Source organism: Canis lupus, chromosome 4 (assembly GCF_048164855.1).
Source record: "Canis lupus baileyi chromosome 4, mCanLup2.hap1, whole genome shotgun sequence".
NCBI classification, from domain to species: domain Eukaryota; kingdom Metazoa; phylum Chordata; class Mammalia; order Carnivora; family Canidae; genus Canis; species Canis lupus.
In genome coordinates, this window is record NC_132841.1 from 18,507,880 (window position 1) to 18,523,435 (window position 15,556).

General features: G+C 35.0%; 1 protein-coding gene across 6 annotated transcripts in view; it reads right to left on the bottom strand.

Annotated features, from left to right (window-relative positions):
* CTNNA3 (catenin alpha 3) overlaps positions 1-15,556 on the bottom strand; it is a 1,664,912-nt gene that overhangs the window by 429,688 nt on the left and 1,219,668 nt on the right. For all 6 annotated transcript variants that reach the window (XM_072823257.1, XM_072823258.1, XM_072823262.1 and 3 more), the window contains one exon: positions 8,375-8,575. In XM_072823257.1, coding sequence (XP_072679358.1) covers positions 8,375-8,575 — 201 coding nt within the window. The remainder of the gene's footprint in view (positions 1-8,374; positions 8,576-15,556) is intronic.

Here is a 15,556-nt window from a genome sequence, read left to right on the forward strand (position 1 = left end):
ATGATTTTATTAATTTGAGTCTTTTCTCTCTTCTTCTTAATAATGCTGGCTAATGGTTGATCTATCTTATTAATTCTTTCAAAAAACCAACTCCTGGTTTTGTAATCTGTTCCACAGCTCTTCTGGTCTCTAGTTCATTGAGTTCTGCTCGAATCTTTATTAACTCTCTTCTTCCCTGGGTGTAGGATCTATTTGCTGTTTATTTCTCTAGTTTCTTTAGGTGCAAGGTTAGCTTTTTGTATTTCTTTCCAGTTTTTGGATGGATGCTTGTATTGCGATGTATTTGCCCCTCAGGACTGCTTTTGCTGTATCCCAAAGATTTTGAAAGGTTGTATCTTCATTCTCATTAGTTTTCATGAATCTTTTTAATTCTTCCCTAATTTCCTGGTTGACCCTTTCATCTTTTAGCAGGATGGTCCTTAACCTCCACGTATTTGAAATCCTTCCAAACTTCTTGTGATTTAGTTCTAATTTCAAAGCATTATGGTCTGAAAATAGGGAGGGGATGATCCCAATCTTTTGGTATTGGTTAAGACCTGATTTGTGACCCAGTATGTGGTCTATTTTGGAGAAAGTTCCATGTGCACTTGAGAAGAATTTGTATTCAGTTGTGTTTGGATGCAAAGTTCTGTAAATATCAGTGAAATCCATCTGGTCCAGTGTATCATTTAAAGCTCTTATTTCTTTGGAGATGTTGTGCTTAAAAAAACCTGTCAATTGTAGAAAGCGCTACATTCAAGTCACCAAGTATAAGTGTATTATTATCTAAGTATGTCTTAACTTTGGTTATTAATTGATTGGTATACCTAGAAGCTCCCACATTCAGGGCATAAATATTGATGATTGTTAGGTCGTCTTGTTGGATAGATCCTTTAAGAATGATACAGTGTCCCTCTTCATCTCTTACTACAGTCTTCAGGATAAACTTTAGTTTATCTGATATAAGGATGGCTACCCCTTCTTTCTTTTGAGGACCATTTGAATGGTACATGGTTCTCCAACCTTTTATTTTCAGGCTGTAAGTGTCCTTATGTCTAAAATGAGTCTCTTGTAGACAGCAAATAGATGGGTCTTGCTTTTTTCTCCATTCTGAAACCCTGCGCCTTTTGGTGGGATCATTAAGCCCATTCACGTTCAGAATTACTATTGAAAGATATAAATTTAGTGTCATCATGATACCTATTCAGTCCCTGTTTTTGTGGATTGTTCCCTTGGACCTCCTCTTTCTATTACAGAGTCCCCCTTAGTATTTCTTGCAGAGCTGGCTTGGTAGTCACATATTCTTTCAGTTTCTGCCTATCTTGGAAGCTGTTTATCTCTCCTATTCTGAATGAGAGCCTTGCTGGATAAAGTATTCTTGGCTGCTGGTTCTTCTCATTTAGGACCCTGAAAATATCCTGCCAGCCTTTTCTGGCCTGCCAGGTCTCTGTGGAGAGGTCTGCTGTTAATCTAATATTTCTCCCCATAAAAGTTAGAGATTTTTTTGTCTCTTGCTGCTTTAAGGATCTTCTCTTTATCTTTGGAATTTGCAAGTTTCACTATTAAATGTCAGGTGTTGAGTGGTTTTTATTGATTTTAGGGGGGTGGTCTCTCTATCTCCTGGGTCTGAATGCCTGTTTACCTTCCCAGGTTAGGAAAGTTCTCAGCTATGATTCGTTCAAATACATATTCTGGACCTCTGTCCCTTTTGGCGCCTTTGGCAACTCCAATTAAACGTAGATTTTTCCTTCTGAGGCTGTCATTTATTTCCCATAACCTATCGTCATGATCTTTTGTCTTTCCATTCAAATGGTCCTCAAAAGAAAGAACTGGGGGTTGTTTCCTGTGAGGCCCCAGGAAGAACAACAGTGGCGGCGGCCAGCTCTCCAGCCCTAGAGTCAGCTCCTACAGTAACTACCACAGCTCGCAGTCCACAGAGGCCTGGATGCTCCGGGGGCGGGGCCTGCTGATCTGCACAGCTCGAGGCGCCCAGTGGCAGGAGCGTCTTTGCTGTCCTGTGCCCTCCCAGCCTCTGTCTGTCCCGGGGGGAGCCCTGGATCCTGGGCTGTGTCCCCCAGTGCCCCGCCCCTCCTGGGATCCTGCTGCAACTCCCTGCGAGAACCTTTCCCTCTGGGAAGATTGGTGAAGCTCCTGCTTCTCCAGGACGGAGCTTTCCTGTCCTGGGGACACTCGCCCTGCAGCCTTAGCTAGGCTCCTTGCTGGGGTCCCTCCCCCTTGGATGCTTTTTATTTCTTTATTTTTTTTCCATCTTCCTACCTTGATAGAAGCATGAAATCTTCTCACTGTAGCATTCCAGGCTGTTCTCTCTTTAAATCTCAGACTGAATTCGTAGGTTTTCAGGATGATTTGAAAGTTATCTAGGTAATTTGATGGGGACAGGTGACTTGGGGACCCTACTCTTGCCCCCTCTTCCTCCCTGAAATCCACTTTTAAGCACCTACATTATTTCCTCTTTTGATAATAAAATTTTTACCCTGTAAGAATGTATTCTTTTTATTAATAAATTTATCATCAACCGTGTTTTGTTTTGTTTTTTTAGATTATTCCATGTACTTGTCTCAGGATCTAAAAAGTCAAAAACCCTTCGCATCCCTAGTATATTTTTTTCAGTTTTTACAGTACTTTTTTCCCTGACAAGTGTATATTTCCAATTAATTAATATGGCAAGATAAAAACGTATCCTCAGCCCACCAACTAGATATGGATCTTATTCAAATCCAGTTCTCTGTAGGCAGAAAACAGGGTTCCCATTAGGAGTTCTAGCTGCTACTTTCTTTAACTCACAATGCTGGCCCAGGATCCCTAAATCCTACAGCAAGAGAAATACATCTAAAGCCACAGGAGCTTCCTCTTCTTTAAAGAGGCTGGGTTGTCATTTCATTTCTGATGTTGGCATCACCAACAGGAAGACACTTGTTTATCCAGTTAGCCAAATGATCTGCAGATAGAAGCTTCCTGTTAATGCTCTCTGTGTCAAAGGGTGTCAGATTAGAGCTGAAGCTAAAAGTAAAAACTAGGTAACTAAGTGGGAGTCCTGTCTCAAACTGCTACCACAAAAAAGAAGTTCACTAGAAATAGCAACAGGTATGGTTGCTACTCCTTACAGTGATTTGCTAGAACCATTAGTGAAATTAGGTGCAATGGGATCTTTCACCAGACACTGTAAGGATGGTTCTTATAAGAAATAGAATACATAAAAGTGATGGGATCTCTTGTTCAAAAGCCTGTTAAAGACCTTTTAAACATCTGATCCCAAGTTTTCTGGAAGTAGCTAATATCTCACTCTGGATAGAAATGAATCAGTTCCCTGACCTTCTCTCTCCCCCAGCCTTTGACATAGTCTACTATGTTTTTGAGTTTTGCTTTTTGTCTTTTCCTGAACTGGGATGATAACTTGTTCACTTGCTTAACTGTATTAGAATGTATCATAGTATACTATTGTAGTGAATTTTAAATTTTAAGTTGGTTAAAGGACTTGAGCACCTCTACCATGCGTAAAATGCAACTGGGAAATATAAAAATAATAAAGTATGATGTTTGCCTTTAAAAATGTTACAATCTACTTGAAGAAACTTGTATGTAAATGACTGATTATGATACAAGGCAAAGTGAAATAATCACTAACTAGAGGACAAGCTCATCCATGGTAACACAGATAATGAGAGCAATTATTTCTACTGAAGGGGAATCAGAAGCTCCTATGCAAAAGTGGCAGCATTTGAGAAAGGGTCAGACAATAATTAAAATGTTAGAGGGGAAGTAGAGAAGAAGAGACTTTTCACTTTTGGAATGGAATTAGTACAGGCATATAGACACAATTCAAGAGTTGTTTTGCTGTTTTGTTTTATTTTAATCTAACACATGCAAGACACTGTGGTAGGTCTGGAAGAGATGCAGAGAAATGAAGAAATCCAAAGCATACAAGTTTCCTTTTCAGGACTCCTGGGTGGCTCAGTGGTTGACTGTCTGCCTTTGGCTCAGGTTGTGATCCCGGGATCCTGGGATCAAGTTCCACATCGGGCTCCCCGCAGGGAGCCTGCTTCTCCTTCTGCCTATCTCTCTGCCTCTCTCTCTGTCTCTCGTGAATAAATAAATATTTGTTTAAAGTTTCCTTTTCTTCTATAGCTTACATTCTATTTTGAAGGAAGAATAATTTCTATGTAAGTATACCTGAAGAGTTCATCAACAGCATATAGTTGCCAGGAATGATGCTAGTGAATGGCAAGTCCTTTAAAATCTATAGTACATGAAGTCATAAAGAATTCACAATTCCCAGATGGAGAAAAGAAAAGTTTCTAGAGGACAAGAATATGAACTATTTCTTGAAAGAAGAATAAAATGTGAAAATAAAATATGAAACTATCAACTTAGATGAGTAGAAAGTACCTTTGGCCCACAATAGGAAAACACACACACACACACACACACACACACACACACACACACGTTTAGGTGAACTCAAATGCCTACCGAGTTCAGACAGATAAATTAAGTGAGTGAAGCAGTATATAATGAAAGGGAGTGTAGGAGACTATGGCCCAGGCTCAAAGAAAAGGAAGACACCACTAAGCTCCAGCCAAACTCTGCTCTAGTGTTGCCAGACTTTCCCATTTATCAGAATAAGCCATTAATCTAGGATATATGTATTTCCTAAATACAAAACAAAGTTATGTTGGTCAGAACTCTACTGGACATGTAAAAAGTCTTTTGAGTCATATTGAGTCATATCTAGTATATGGATCACTAATTTTCAACCTCTGCTGGATTGTGGAGGGAAAAACTGTAAAACTAAAATCTTTGTATTTTATCCTGTAATTATTTAAGGCTATAGATCAGAGATGCTGTTGTTTAAACTGACTGCAAAAAAAATTTACAAGAAATTTTTGGAAATATTTGTTGTCTCAAAATTTTTTTCAACTATCTCATGTATCTTTAAGAAGAAAAATTGCAACCATATAGCTCTTCTCCATTGTATTAGGGAGAAGATTCTAAGTTCACATTTTCCAATTTGGGCCTGATGGAGTACTTGATGATGACCTTTTACTTGCCTTCACTGCAAGTTGCCAGCAGTGGATGCCACCAGGGTGTCTCGGTCAGGTTCATTTATGTGCCTATTCTGCTTTGGTCCATGAGGCTGGCTGACATTGAAACCAGGAGGAGTTTGGTGGTTTGCAACAGATGTTTGGGGGCCTTCTAATTTCTGAGTTTGAAAAGAGTCCATAAATCACACACAAAAAGTACTGTTATCAGTTTCCTCTTTGTTTAGGTTTCTCCCTAATCTAGTGTGAAAGAACTAAAGATGGTGTTAACAATATAACTTCTAAGCCTTCACACTAAAATTGAGTTTATTTACAGAAAATGACTAATATTTTTTCTCTCCCCTATCAGGAATTTCTGACAGATGAAGATGCTTCGTAACAGGGGAAAATTGGGCAGGACAAAGAATATCATATGGAGATGATAAAATCATGCCTCCATTGAATGAAATGCAGCATTCCAGATGTTGCCTACATTTCACTTAAAACCAACTGGTACAGTTTATGAACAATGTAAATTCCCAAAATATAACAGGGCAGCTCTGCTTCCTAATGCTGAGAAAATACTTAGAAGATCATCAAATCTTGAAAATGTGCTAATGAGCCACAAAGTCTGATTAAAATCAAAGGTGCAATGTTCCAAAAACACTCTGTGATTTAGATAAGTATGGCTTAGGTTTCATCATTGATTACAGTACTTTAAGGCAAATTTTGCAGTGTTAAGGAAGTCTCAGTAATAAAAACAATTCACAATAGCTCCTTATTAAGTTATTTTCAGGAAGCAGGGTCAAGACCTGAGAACTGTATAGGAGAAAAGAAAAACAGGCCACACAGACCATTCACTTGCTAAAATGTGAATGATTAAGGTTTCATGACACAAAACATGGCATTTCCAATTACTTAATTTGAGGATTATTTATAAATAATAAGTCCAGGTTATGAGCAGATATGAACAGAGATGAACATCTTCTGTTCTTTAATTATGAAGGATAGAATAGTTGGAAGTATTTTTCTCAGATAATATCTCTATGGGAGGGAAAATGCTCACATATTTCAACTTTAGTTAAGATCAAATTGATCTAATTAGCATTTTCATCTAATTTATTGCCCAGAATTCCCTTTAGTGAGGTATGTTTTTGATAAATTTCAAAAAAAACTGGAGAAAATTTTGGAATTAGACATATAAAAGAAAAATGAGACTCCCTCCCCAAAGATAAATGAAAATATTATCTGAAACACTAAAATGACAAAATTGGAAAGTCATAAATTACAGTTACATTAATAATGGAACTTACAGAACAACCCAGAATTATTCTATATTTATTATATTTGAGGCACAGAACATAATTTACTTAGAGAATTTTAATTAAAGTTACACACAACTAATTAGAGGAAAAAGGAGTTCTCTATCTTCTGAATGAATGAATTTGTAGCCATACTGGTTAGTTATTGTGTAAGATCATTATAAGTCATAGAGGTATTAACAACCTTATAAATTAAATGTGTAAATAACTTTGCTTTATTTTTATTTTCTTATTCTGGATTATAAGAATTGATTGTGAACAGGGTTCCTATAACACACTTTCCATCCTGGACAGTTTAGAACTTCATTTCCACTTCTTTGCTTATAGCAGATATAAAATCCAGTGTGTTCATAAGACATTACTAATACGATTACAAAACTGAGACAGAGGCAACATACATGTAAAATCCTGGTAGATTAGACCTTCAATTCCCTGCAGGAAATTTTCAGCTGGCTAAAAGGAGAACCCCTGCTGCATTCTTCTTTCACTTACAAATCCATTCTCAGAAAGTAGAAAAGAAATCAGATACCTCTGTCCTTGATTTGACCAACAAGGAAAGACCCGTAAAATTTAGTGTGGAAGAGATGCAGAACACAATCATCTCCATAAGCAAGTAAATATATATTACGATACTTCATTATGTGGTATGTGGTACGTGCCATCTGACAACTACCATGTGCCCTATTTGTAACATCAGTGACTTTGAGTTGTTATAGAAATATAATATCAAGAGCTGCAGATGTACCTCCTTCACCTTTCCTTAGTCTGTCTTCAACATTTCACTATTTTAGCAATATTTTAAAAGAGATCATGAGAAAATTATGTGCCAAGATTCATCAATGATTTTCTATACCAAAATATTAGGAAAACAGCAACATTAATCATCAGTTCTCTACAAACCTTGCTAAGCTTATCTTGTGGTATACCTCTTCAGACCTAGTTCCTAGTGAAGATTTGTTTATTCAACTATTGCTGTGTTACTCTTAGTCATTTAATTTTAAGAGGAGGTCCTCTCCTGCCCCCCATAAAATCACCCATCCACATTCCTTCCACCACTTTCCCTAAACAATTTATATATTGTCCAAATTTGATTTGCCCTATGCATAACCTAAAGAAAAATTCTCTATATAGAATTGATGGCTTAAGTATGGAATATCAAATATTTTAGTGATCATGGGTGCACCATCACCCTAATGTTAAGAAGTTATTAGTAAGAAAAATTCAACCTGAGGAATTCACAGAGCACAAAGGGTTTTCACGGGAAAAAGTTCTGCCATGATGACTTCTAATAATAGCTGATTGCCCTCATTCAATTATATCCATTTTTTCTAAATCCTAAGAATTCAAATGATTCTATAAGTTTCTATAAGGAGAAATGTTAATAGTGTTAAAGATGATGACATTTTCACTGAGTGATTCAAAGTAAGCATTTACTGGCTAATTTAGAAAATATTAATAATATTAATAATAATAATAATAATAATAATAATAATAATATTGGTTGGATGCTGCAACCAAGACAAAATCCTGATGCCATATATCCTAAGTAATCAAAGAAGATTCTGTAAAATTTCACAAATTACTGTTTTGTGAAAGACTGAAAGACAACACAGAACCTTTCTCTAGAAATATAGGATAAGTTTTCTGTTTAAGTAATGTCAACAAAAACCTGGGGTTATCAATGATACAGCTAAAAGAGGATTTGGAAACTATTACATACTTATCACATCTGGCCCAATTATATATCTAACCATTCTGGCATTAATAAACATTCCTATGTGGCTAAGTCTTATAGGTAATTTATATGACACATAAATTTATAAAAGACTTATTTTTCCCAATGAAAATATTCAGTTCTAGAAATAAACTTTGAATCATATAACCACAAGATGCAAGGATCTATCAGATGAGCGAACAATCTATTTCAAATCAAGTGACACAGGCAGAGATTCTTGCCATGTGTATGAATATTTGGTAGCTACACAGATTCAAAAATCAGGAACAATGCAGCTGTTATTGGGGACTGAGACTTACCAGTACTTGTAAGGAAGTTAACATTTCTCATCACACCTTCAGTGTAAGCTCCTGGCTCATAACTGTCCATTTCGCCTGTGACAATGTGAGCAACTCTTGCCGCTCGTCCTCTGATAGCACCTGCAGCACGGTCTAAATTATCAGCATCCTGGTCTCTCAATGCTATGATACATTTGTTGACATCTTCTAGGATATGGCTCTCTGTAAGTAAACAGATCAAATTAGTGTAGCATATTATAATTCATGTTAACTTCTGACTTCAGATGCAATACTCATTGGGAATAAAGGACACATTGACAAGAAAGAAAAAAAAGAAATGATTTTTCTTATATCTCTTTAACAACAAAACTTGTGAAATATAGAACCATATTTTTATCTGTGTTTTTATAGATTACATATTATTTTAGATTTTAGTTCCAACTGACTTGATTTTAGATTTGGGTGATATATAGGTGCAAATTGAGGAAAATCTCTAGATCAAAATAAAAATAAAGTATACAATGGTGGAATCCTTAATTCTGATTAAAAACAACACTGCAGATTATAAAACATTTAAAAAATATCAGCTATTCTAAATAGGTAGAAAAATAAAGCTATAGAGTTCCACTCAACTAATGTTCATTGGTGTATAATAGAATTTAAGTTATAGTGGAGGCATTCCCATACCAATAGGCAATTCTCTGGACACCAAATGAATGTTCTACAATTCAATTCCGACACTATCTACCCAAAGCTTGCATCAGATCCCACAGGTTAAGGGTTCAGTCCTTATAAGACTGCCTCCCACCCCCACTTCAGAGCCAGTTGCAGGCCTAGGTTATTACTTGTCCTTCTGATCCCACTGGCTATAAATCAACTCCCACGACCTCCTCCTTGTGTTTGATTAATTTGCTAGAGCAGCTCTCAGAACTCAGAAAAACATTTTACTTACTAGATTTAACTTTTATAACTCAGAACAGCCAGATGAAAGTATGCATAAAGCAAAATATGTGGGAAGGGTGAGGAGCTTAAAGGCCTTCTCCAGATGTGCTATTGTCCACACATCTTCAAATATTCCTAACCTGGCAGCTCTCCAAAACTCTTTTAGGGAGGCTTCATGACATAGGCATGATTTATTAAACCACTGGCCTTTGGCAATTGATTCACCCTCCAGTTCTTCCTCTCCAGAGGCCAGGGGATGGGACTCAAAGTTCCAATCTTCTAATCATGTGGTCCATTACTCTGGCAACCAGCCCCTACGGGGAGGTGGGTAGGTTACAAAGGTTACCTCATTAACAAAACAAAAAACAATTTTTATCACTCTCATCATTTGGGAAATTCCAAAAGTTATGAGTTCTGTACCATAAATGAGACAAACATCAAATATGTATTTCTTACTATAGATCACAGTATTAGACCTGCCAATCTCCTTTGGTCTGCTTGGTTAACTCCTACTATTGTTTTACAACACCAAGTCAAATATTCCTTCCTCAGGAAATTCATGCTGACCTACTACAAGATAAATTTGGTCCCATATAGTTTTGGATTCCCATTAAATGGCTTATATGTTTTCATTACAGCTTCTTCCCATATTTTAATGATGTACTAATCGAACTGCCTGTCTAGTAGACTGTGAAATATATTTGTGTAAGAATTTTATTTTATTGTTTGAGGTGTCATATCTAGTCCCTGGCACAATACATGGCACCTGTTAGACCTACAGAAATGTTTGTTAAATGAATGAAATCCTCTTGTAACATACCTGAGACCAGTAAATTGTTTTGTCTGAATCCTAAATCGTGGGTTATAAATGCAATAGACACAATCTGTGCACTTAGTCAGTTTAACCCATCTCAAGGACCATCAGGTCATTTGCATGAAAAGGATTAAACACTGAAAGCCTTCATTATAAATTCACTAAAGTTTTAACCTAATTTGTAGCATTCAGTTATGAATGTGCCAAAAGGTCTACAATAAATCCAAGCATGGTCCCATCTCAATAGAAAGTGCATGTATTTCATCATCATCAAATTTCCCTAGAACAGAAAGTACAAGTTTAAATGTGGAAAGTATGTAATCATAAAGTCCATAAATGTGAATTTTAATGACATAGTAAGAGGCTATTACTTTTCAAGTATATTGTAAGTGTTTTAAAAAAAACTAATACTACTTATTTACACACACATACATATATAATAAGTGATTAATCTGTATAGGTGGTTAATTTTAGATTGCAGAGCTGTTTTGTTCAGTCCTATAGAAGTGAAAAAATGTTTAGAGAAAAGCAGTGCTTATTCTTGGAAGATTAATTATCTAATAGACTGCAATTTCTGTTTAATTAAAGACAAAATCATAGCTGCCACAAACTATTTTTTTCCTAGTAAATTTTGCACAAGAAAAAAATATGTACAAAGAATATTCACTAAAAATGATTTGAATGTTCATCTCTTCTGTTGGATGATGATATAGACAGTCCCCAATTCATTTTATTATTTAAAGTATGGATTAAAAATATAGCAAGGGTTTTTCTGGTTCTTTTTTGCTGGCCTTACTAAAGTTTGTGTGGTTATTGATTTAGATTGAGCCCCATAATCAGAAGCCAGGGTTTTAATGTCATTGAAGAATTATAGAGAGGAGGTCAGATATGGAAATAAAAGTCCTACATGAATATATACAAAATGTAAAAAATAAGTGAAATAAGTGGCTAGAAACATGTAACCAAACTTTATCTAAAGTGGTTTTATTGAAAATATTAGAGATGATGACTAAATTATATTTTGAATTACTAAGATTAAATATAGCACAAAAGCATTAGGAAAGGTTTGCAAAATTTCCATTATTGTGACACTTTCCCATTACCCTGAATGTCTCACAAAATGCCAGAAATTATTTGCATGAAATTCTAAACATAGAGTGCCAGAAAAAGAAAATAAGAATGCTGGGCACCTCCCACAGATGCACAATAACTAAATATTAAACTGATTTCATAAAAACAATTATTTCTTTGCTATTCCTATTTCAGGTGAATTTAATAGTGAGAAAGGCCTTCAGGATAGCTAAAGTTTTTATGGCTAGCTATATAAGGTTAAACCCCTCAGAAAGAAATTAAACACCAAATACTTTGTGTAAAACTTCCTCCTGATGTATCTCTGAAGTTTTTGGTAATGAAATAGGTTTATTTGTCAGACCTAACAGAGCTCAGTAGGAACTCTACCTCCATTTTATTTTATTTTATTTTATTTTATTTTATTTTATTTTATTCTATTCTATTTTATTTATTTTATTTTATTTTATTTTATTTTATTTTAACTATAGATGCACTTGGACTCAAAGATTGCATCATTTTTAAAATGAGGCTTAAGAGAAAGAAAATGTTATTGTAGAAAAAGTACATTCAGAATACTGCATTTTTGTTGAATTTATTATTTCTGTTCATTTCAGAATGCCAGTTTAACATTTGATTTGGGGTGAGGAGTGGAATGTCCTGATGTTGTGGGAAATGCTGAAGTGCATTATTTTTAGAGCAGAGAATTGTTGAAGTAGTAGCAATTTCTATCAGTCATTTTATAGCTATCCTGAGATGCAAAGGGTTTCTATTATGTTGGGAAACCGTAAGAAACAAAACAATACAGGAACATATCTTAGACGAAAAGATAATTCATCTGTTGCAAACTTCTCTGAATAACTCCATCTTTAGTCACTGCAGCAAGCAACACATAATAAAATTTTGAAATGCATTTAAATTTTTTCTATGATTTTTTTCTTAATTCTTCAGTTTGCCACACATTCTCTAGACTTTGCCTTAGACAAAGTAGAAAACAAACAAAACCTTCAGAGAGAACTTCATTTATTGGCTTTTGACTTCCAAAGCAGAATTTAAAAATCTATAGCCCAAAGAAAATACTGGAAGTGAAAGCACATTTTATTTGCCAAAAACAGACTTTGTTGAGAGGTAAAAATCTGTTTTCATTTCATCCCCAAAGCTGGGCTTTGAATATATCAATGACAAAGCCTGAAGAAGTAGAAGGTTTATGTTATAATCTCTTGAGTGAGGAATAAGTTTCCTCCTCTGATATTTGCAGACCTAAAACAAAATTCTAAGGAAAAGAGTAAAAGAGAGAAAAGGATCTCTTTTTTCTAAAGAATTTTTTTCTAAAGAGATTGAGTTATAAGCCCAAAGAGGTTAAGTTTCTTAAATTGGCAAGGGTAAGATTAGCTATCCACGGTTTATGAGCTCAGAGAGTTAAACTAAGCTTAATTATAAGAAAATAAATTTCCACTTTTGCACACCTGAACCTATAACTGTACATTTAAAACTCATTTTATAGGCAACTACACAGACGCTCAACAAACACAAACACAGCAATTTTTCTCTATTAACAAAAAAAAACCTGAAACTAAAAGCAAATGTAACGCACCAGTAAGTTACATTTTATGTGTCTACCTTAAGATGGTTAAAATTTCTGTTTGATCACGAGGATTGGTCTCCAAATTACCTGACACCCTGCATAAAGAGGGAGGCAGGTAATATTTTGAGAATAAAGAGCATATATGGAGCCAAACATAAAACATTAAAAAATTCCTCATCCCTTTTTTTTTAAATTTAAATTCAATTAGCCAACATATAGTATATCACTAGTTTCAGATGTAGAATTCAATAATTCTCCTCATCTCTTTTCTACAGAAGACTTAAAACCTTCCATTGGTCTCTCCTCCCTAAGGTAAGTAGAACTAGTTAGAAAATGAGATGATATAAAAGATAAATAAGGTACAATCCCTGTTCACAAAAGCTATACAAGTTAGTAACCAGAAATAATTATTTTCTTTTATCGTCCTTTACTCTTCCCAAAATACGCACGACCACAAGTATTTTCATTTTATAATTTTAATGAAGTTTTTTGTTAAACTTTTCGACAAAACTCTGTAGTACTTATGCAGATGAACTTGTATAGAAATCAAAATCACAAAAATAAAGTCACTGAAGCTTTCATATTTCTTTTAGTATGTCTTAAGTAGGCTCTTAGAACTTATTAAAAATTTTGTCAAAAGCTTGGAAATAGGCAAAAGTATCATTGCATGCCATTTCAGTGTCTTACTGGGCAGAAATTGTGAACCAGGCCTACAATCTAATCCCCACAATGTAAATATTTGCTTCACTTGTAATTTACTATTGGTTAGAATACTGATGCCATATAAGTGATTCTTGTAGCATAGTAATGTGACTTAATTTTTATCTGGTAGAGTTAGAAATAATTTTTGTAATAATGATAACCCTAAAGTTATATTCTTATTGTTTTGTAGTACACTAAGTTGTGTTAGAATTTTTTTTATTTCTAAATTAGAAATTTTATCTAATTCTTTCTAAATTAAAAATTAGAAATTTTAGGGGCAGCCCGGGTGGCTCAGCAGTTTAGCAATGCCTTTAGTCCAGGGCCTGATCCTGGAGACCCGGGATCGAGTCCTGCGTCAGGCTCCTTGCTTGGAGCCTGCTTCTCCCTCTGCCTGTGTCTCTGCCTCTCTCTCTCTCTCTCTCTCTCTCTCATGAATAAATAAATAAAATCTTTAAAAAAAATAGAAATTTTATTTAATCATTCTTTTATTTAGAATTAGATGTTTTATTTAGAAAAGTTTTACATTGGTTAGAAATTTTATTTAATCATTCTTTCTCCATCAATTCTCCTTAAACAAGATTTATCATCATGATAACAAGTGAATTTTTGACAGAAACTCACTTTAAATATGTAAAAATCTTGCTTTCAATTTTGAAAATTACTCTTTGTGTGCTCTGACTTGGAAGGTACTAATTTCATTTCAAGCATTTTTTTTTCTGCTCGGGGGACAAATATGTAAAGCAAAAGTTACATGTTGAATCAGAGACTTGTATTTTATTTTATTTTTTTTTTAATTTTTTTTTTTTTTAATTTTTTACTTATTTATGATAGGCACACAGTGAGAGAGAGAGAGAGGCAGAGACACAGGCAGAGGGAGAAGCAGGCTCCATGCACCGGAAGCCCGACGTGGGATTCGATCCCGGGTCTCCAGGATCGCGCCCTGGGCCAAAGGCAGGCGCCAAACCGCTGCGCCACCCAGGGATCCCGAGACTTGTATTTTAAATGCAAAACTCAAAAGTTCCTAGGAGAAAATCTAGGTTACCTTGGATTTGGCAATGACTTTTTAAATACAACACTGAAAATATAAATGATGAAAGGAAAAATTGATGAGTTAGAATTCATAAAAATTAAAAATGTCTGCTCTGCAAGAGTCACTCTTAAGAGGATGAAAAGACAAGTCACAAATGGGGAAAATATTTGCAAAACACATATCTAATAAAGGTGTAGTATCCAAATTTTATAAGGAATTCTTAAAATCCAACAATAAAATAAAAAATCTAAATTAAAATGAGCAAAATATTTGGGCAAACCTCTCAAATAAGAAGATACAAATGACAGATACAGATGACAAACAAGCCTATGAAAAGATACTCAGCATCAAACATCATCAGGAAATTGAAAATTAAAGCCAGCAAGATGCCACGATACCCCTATTAAAACGATCAATTCCAGAACTCCGACAATATCATGTGATGACTGTGGGGCAACAGAAATTCTCATTCATTATAGTGGGACTGCAGAATGGTATATTAACTTTGGAAGACAGTTTGGCAGCTTCTTATGAAACTAAATATACTCTTACCCTACTATCTAGCAATTGTGCTCCTTAATATTTACCCAAAGGAGTTAAAACTTACATTCCCACAAAACCTTCACATGCATGTTTATAGCAGTTTCAATTATCATTACCAAAATTTGGAAACAACCAAAATGTCCTTCAGTAGACGAATGGAAAAACAAAGTAATTCATCCAGACAGTGGAATATTATTTAGCAAAAAAAGAAAAAAAAAAAGAAATGAGCTCTCAAGCTGGAGTAGGAAAGCTGAATGGACTCCATTTTAGAAAGTTCTTCTATGCTCTTTATCTGGTAGGCTGCATTTACACATGTTCCATAGTTTGCCTCTAAATAAGCCAAAAAAAGCTATGTTAACAGTTCAAAAGGGAAGCAAGAAAGTTATCATTATAAGTTTTGTCACCTCAAACACCTGATAACATCTAAGAAGAGCCAGAACCCAACATGTTGCAGGACATTAGCTTCAAACCTCAGCTAATGCTGGCATCAGTATCCCTACCTTCAGTAATTTCTGCAAT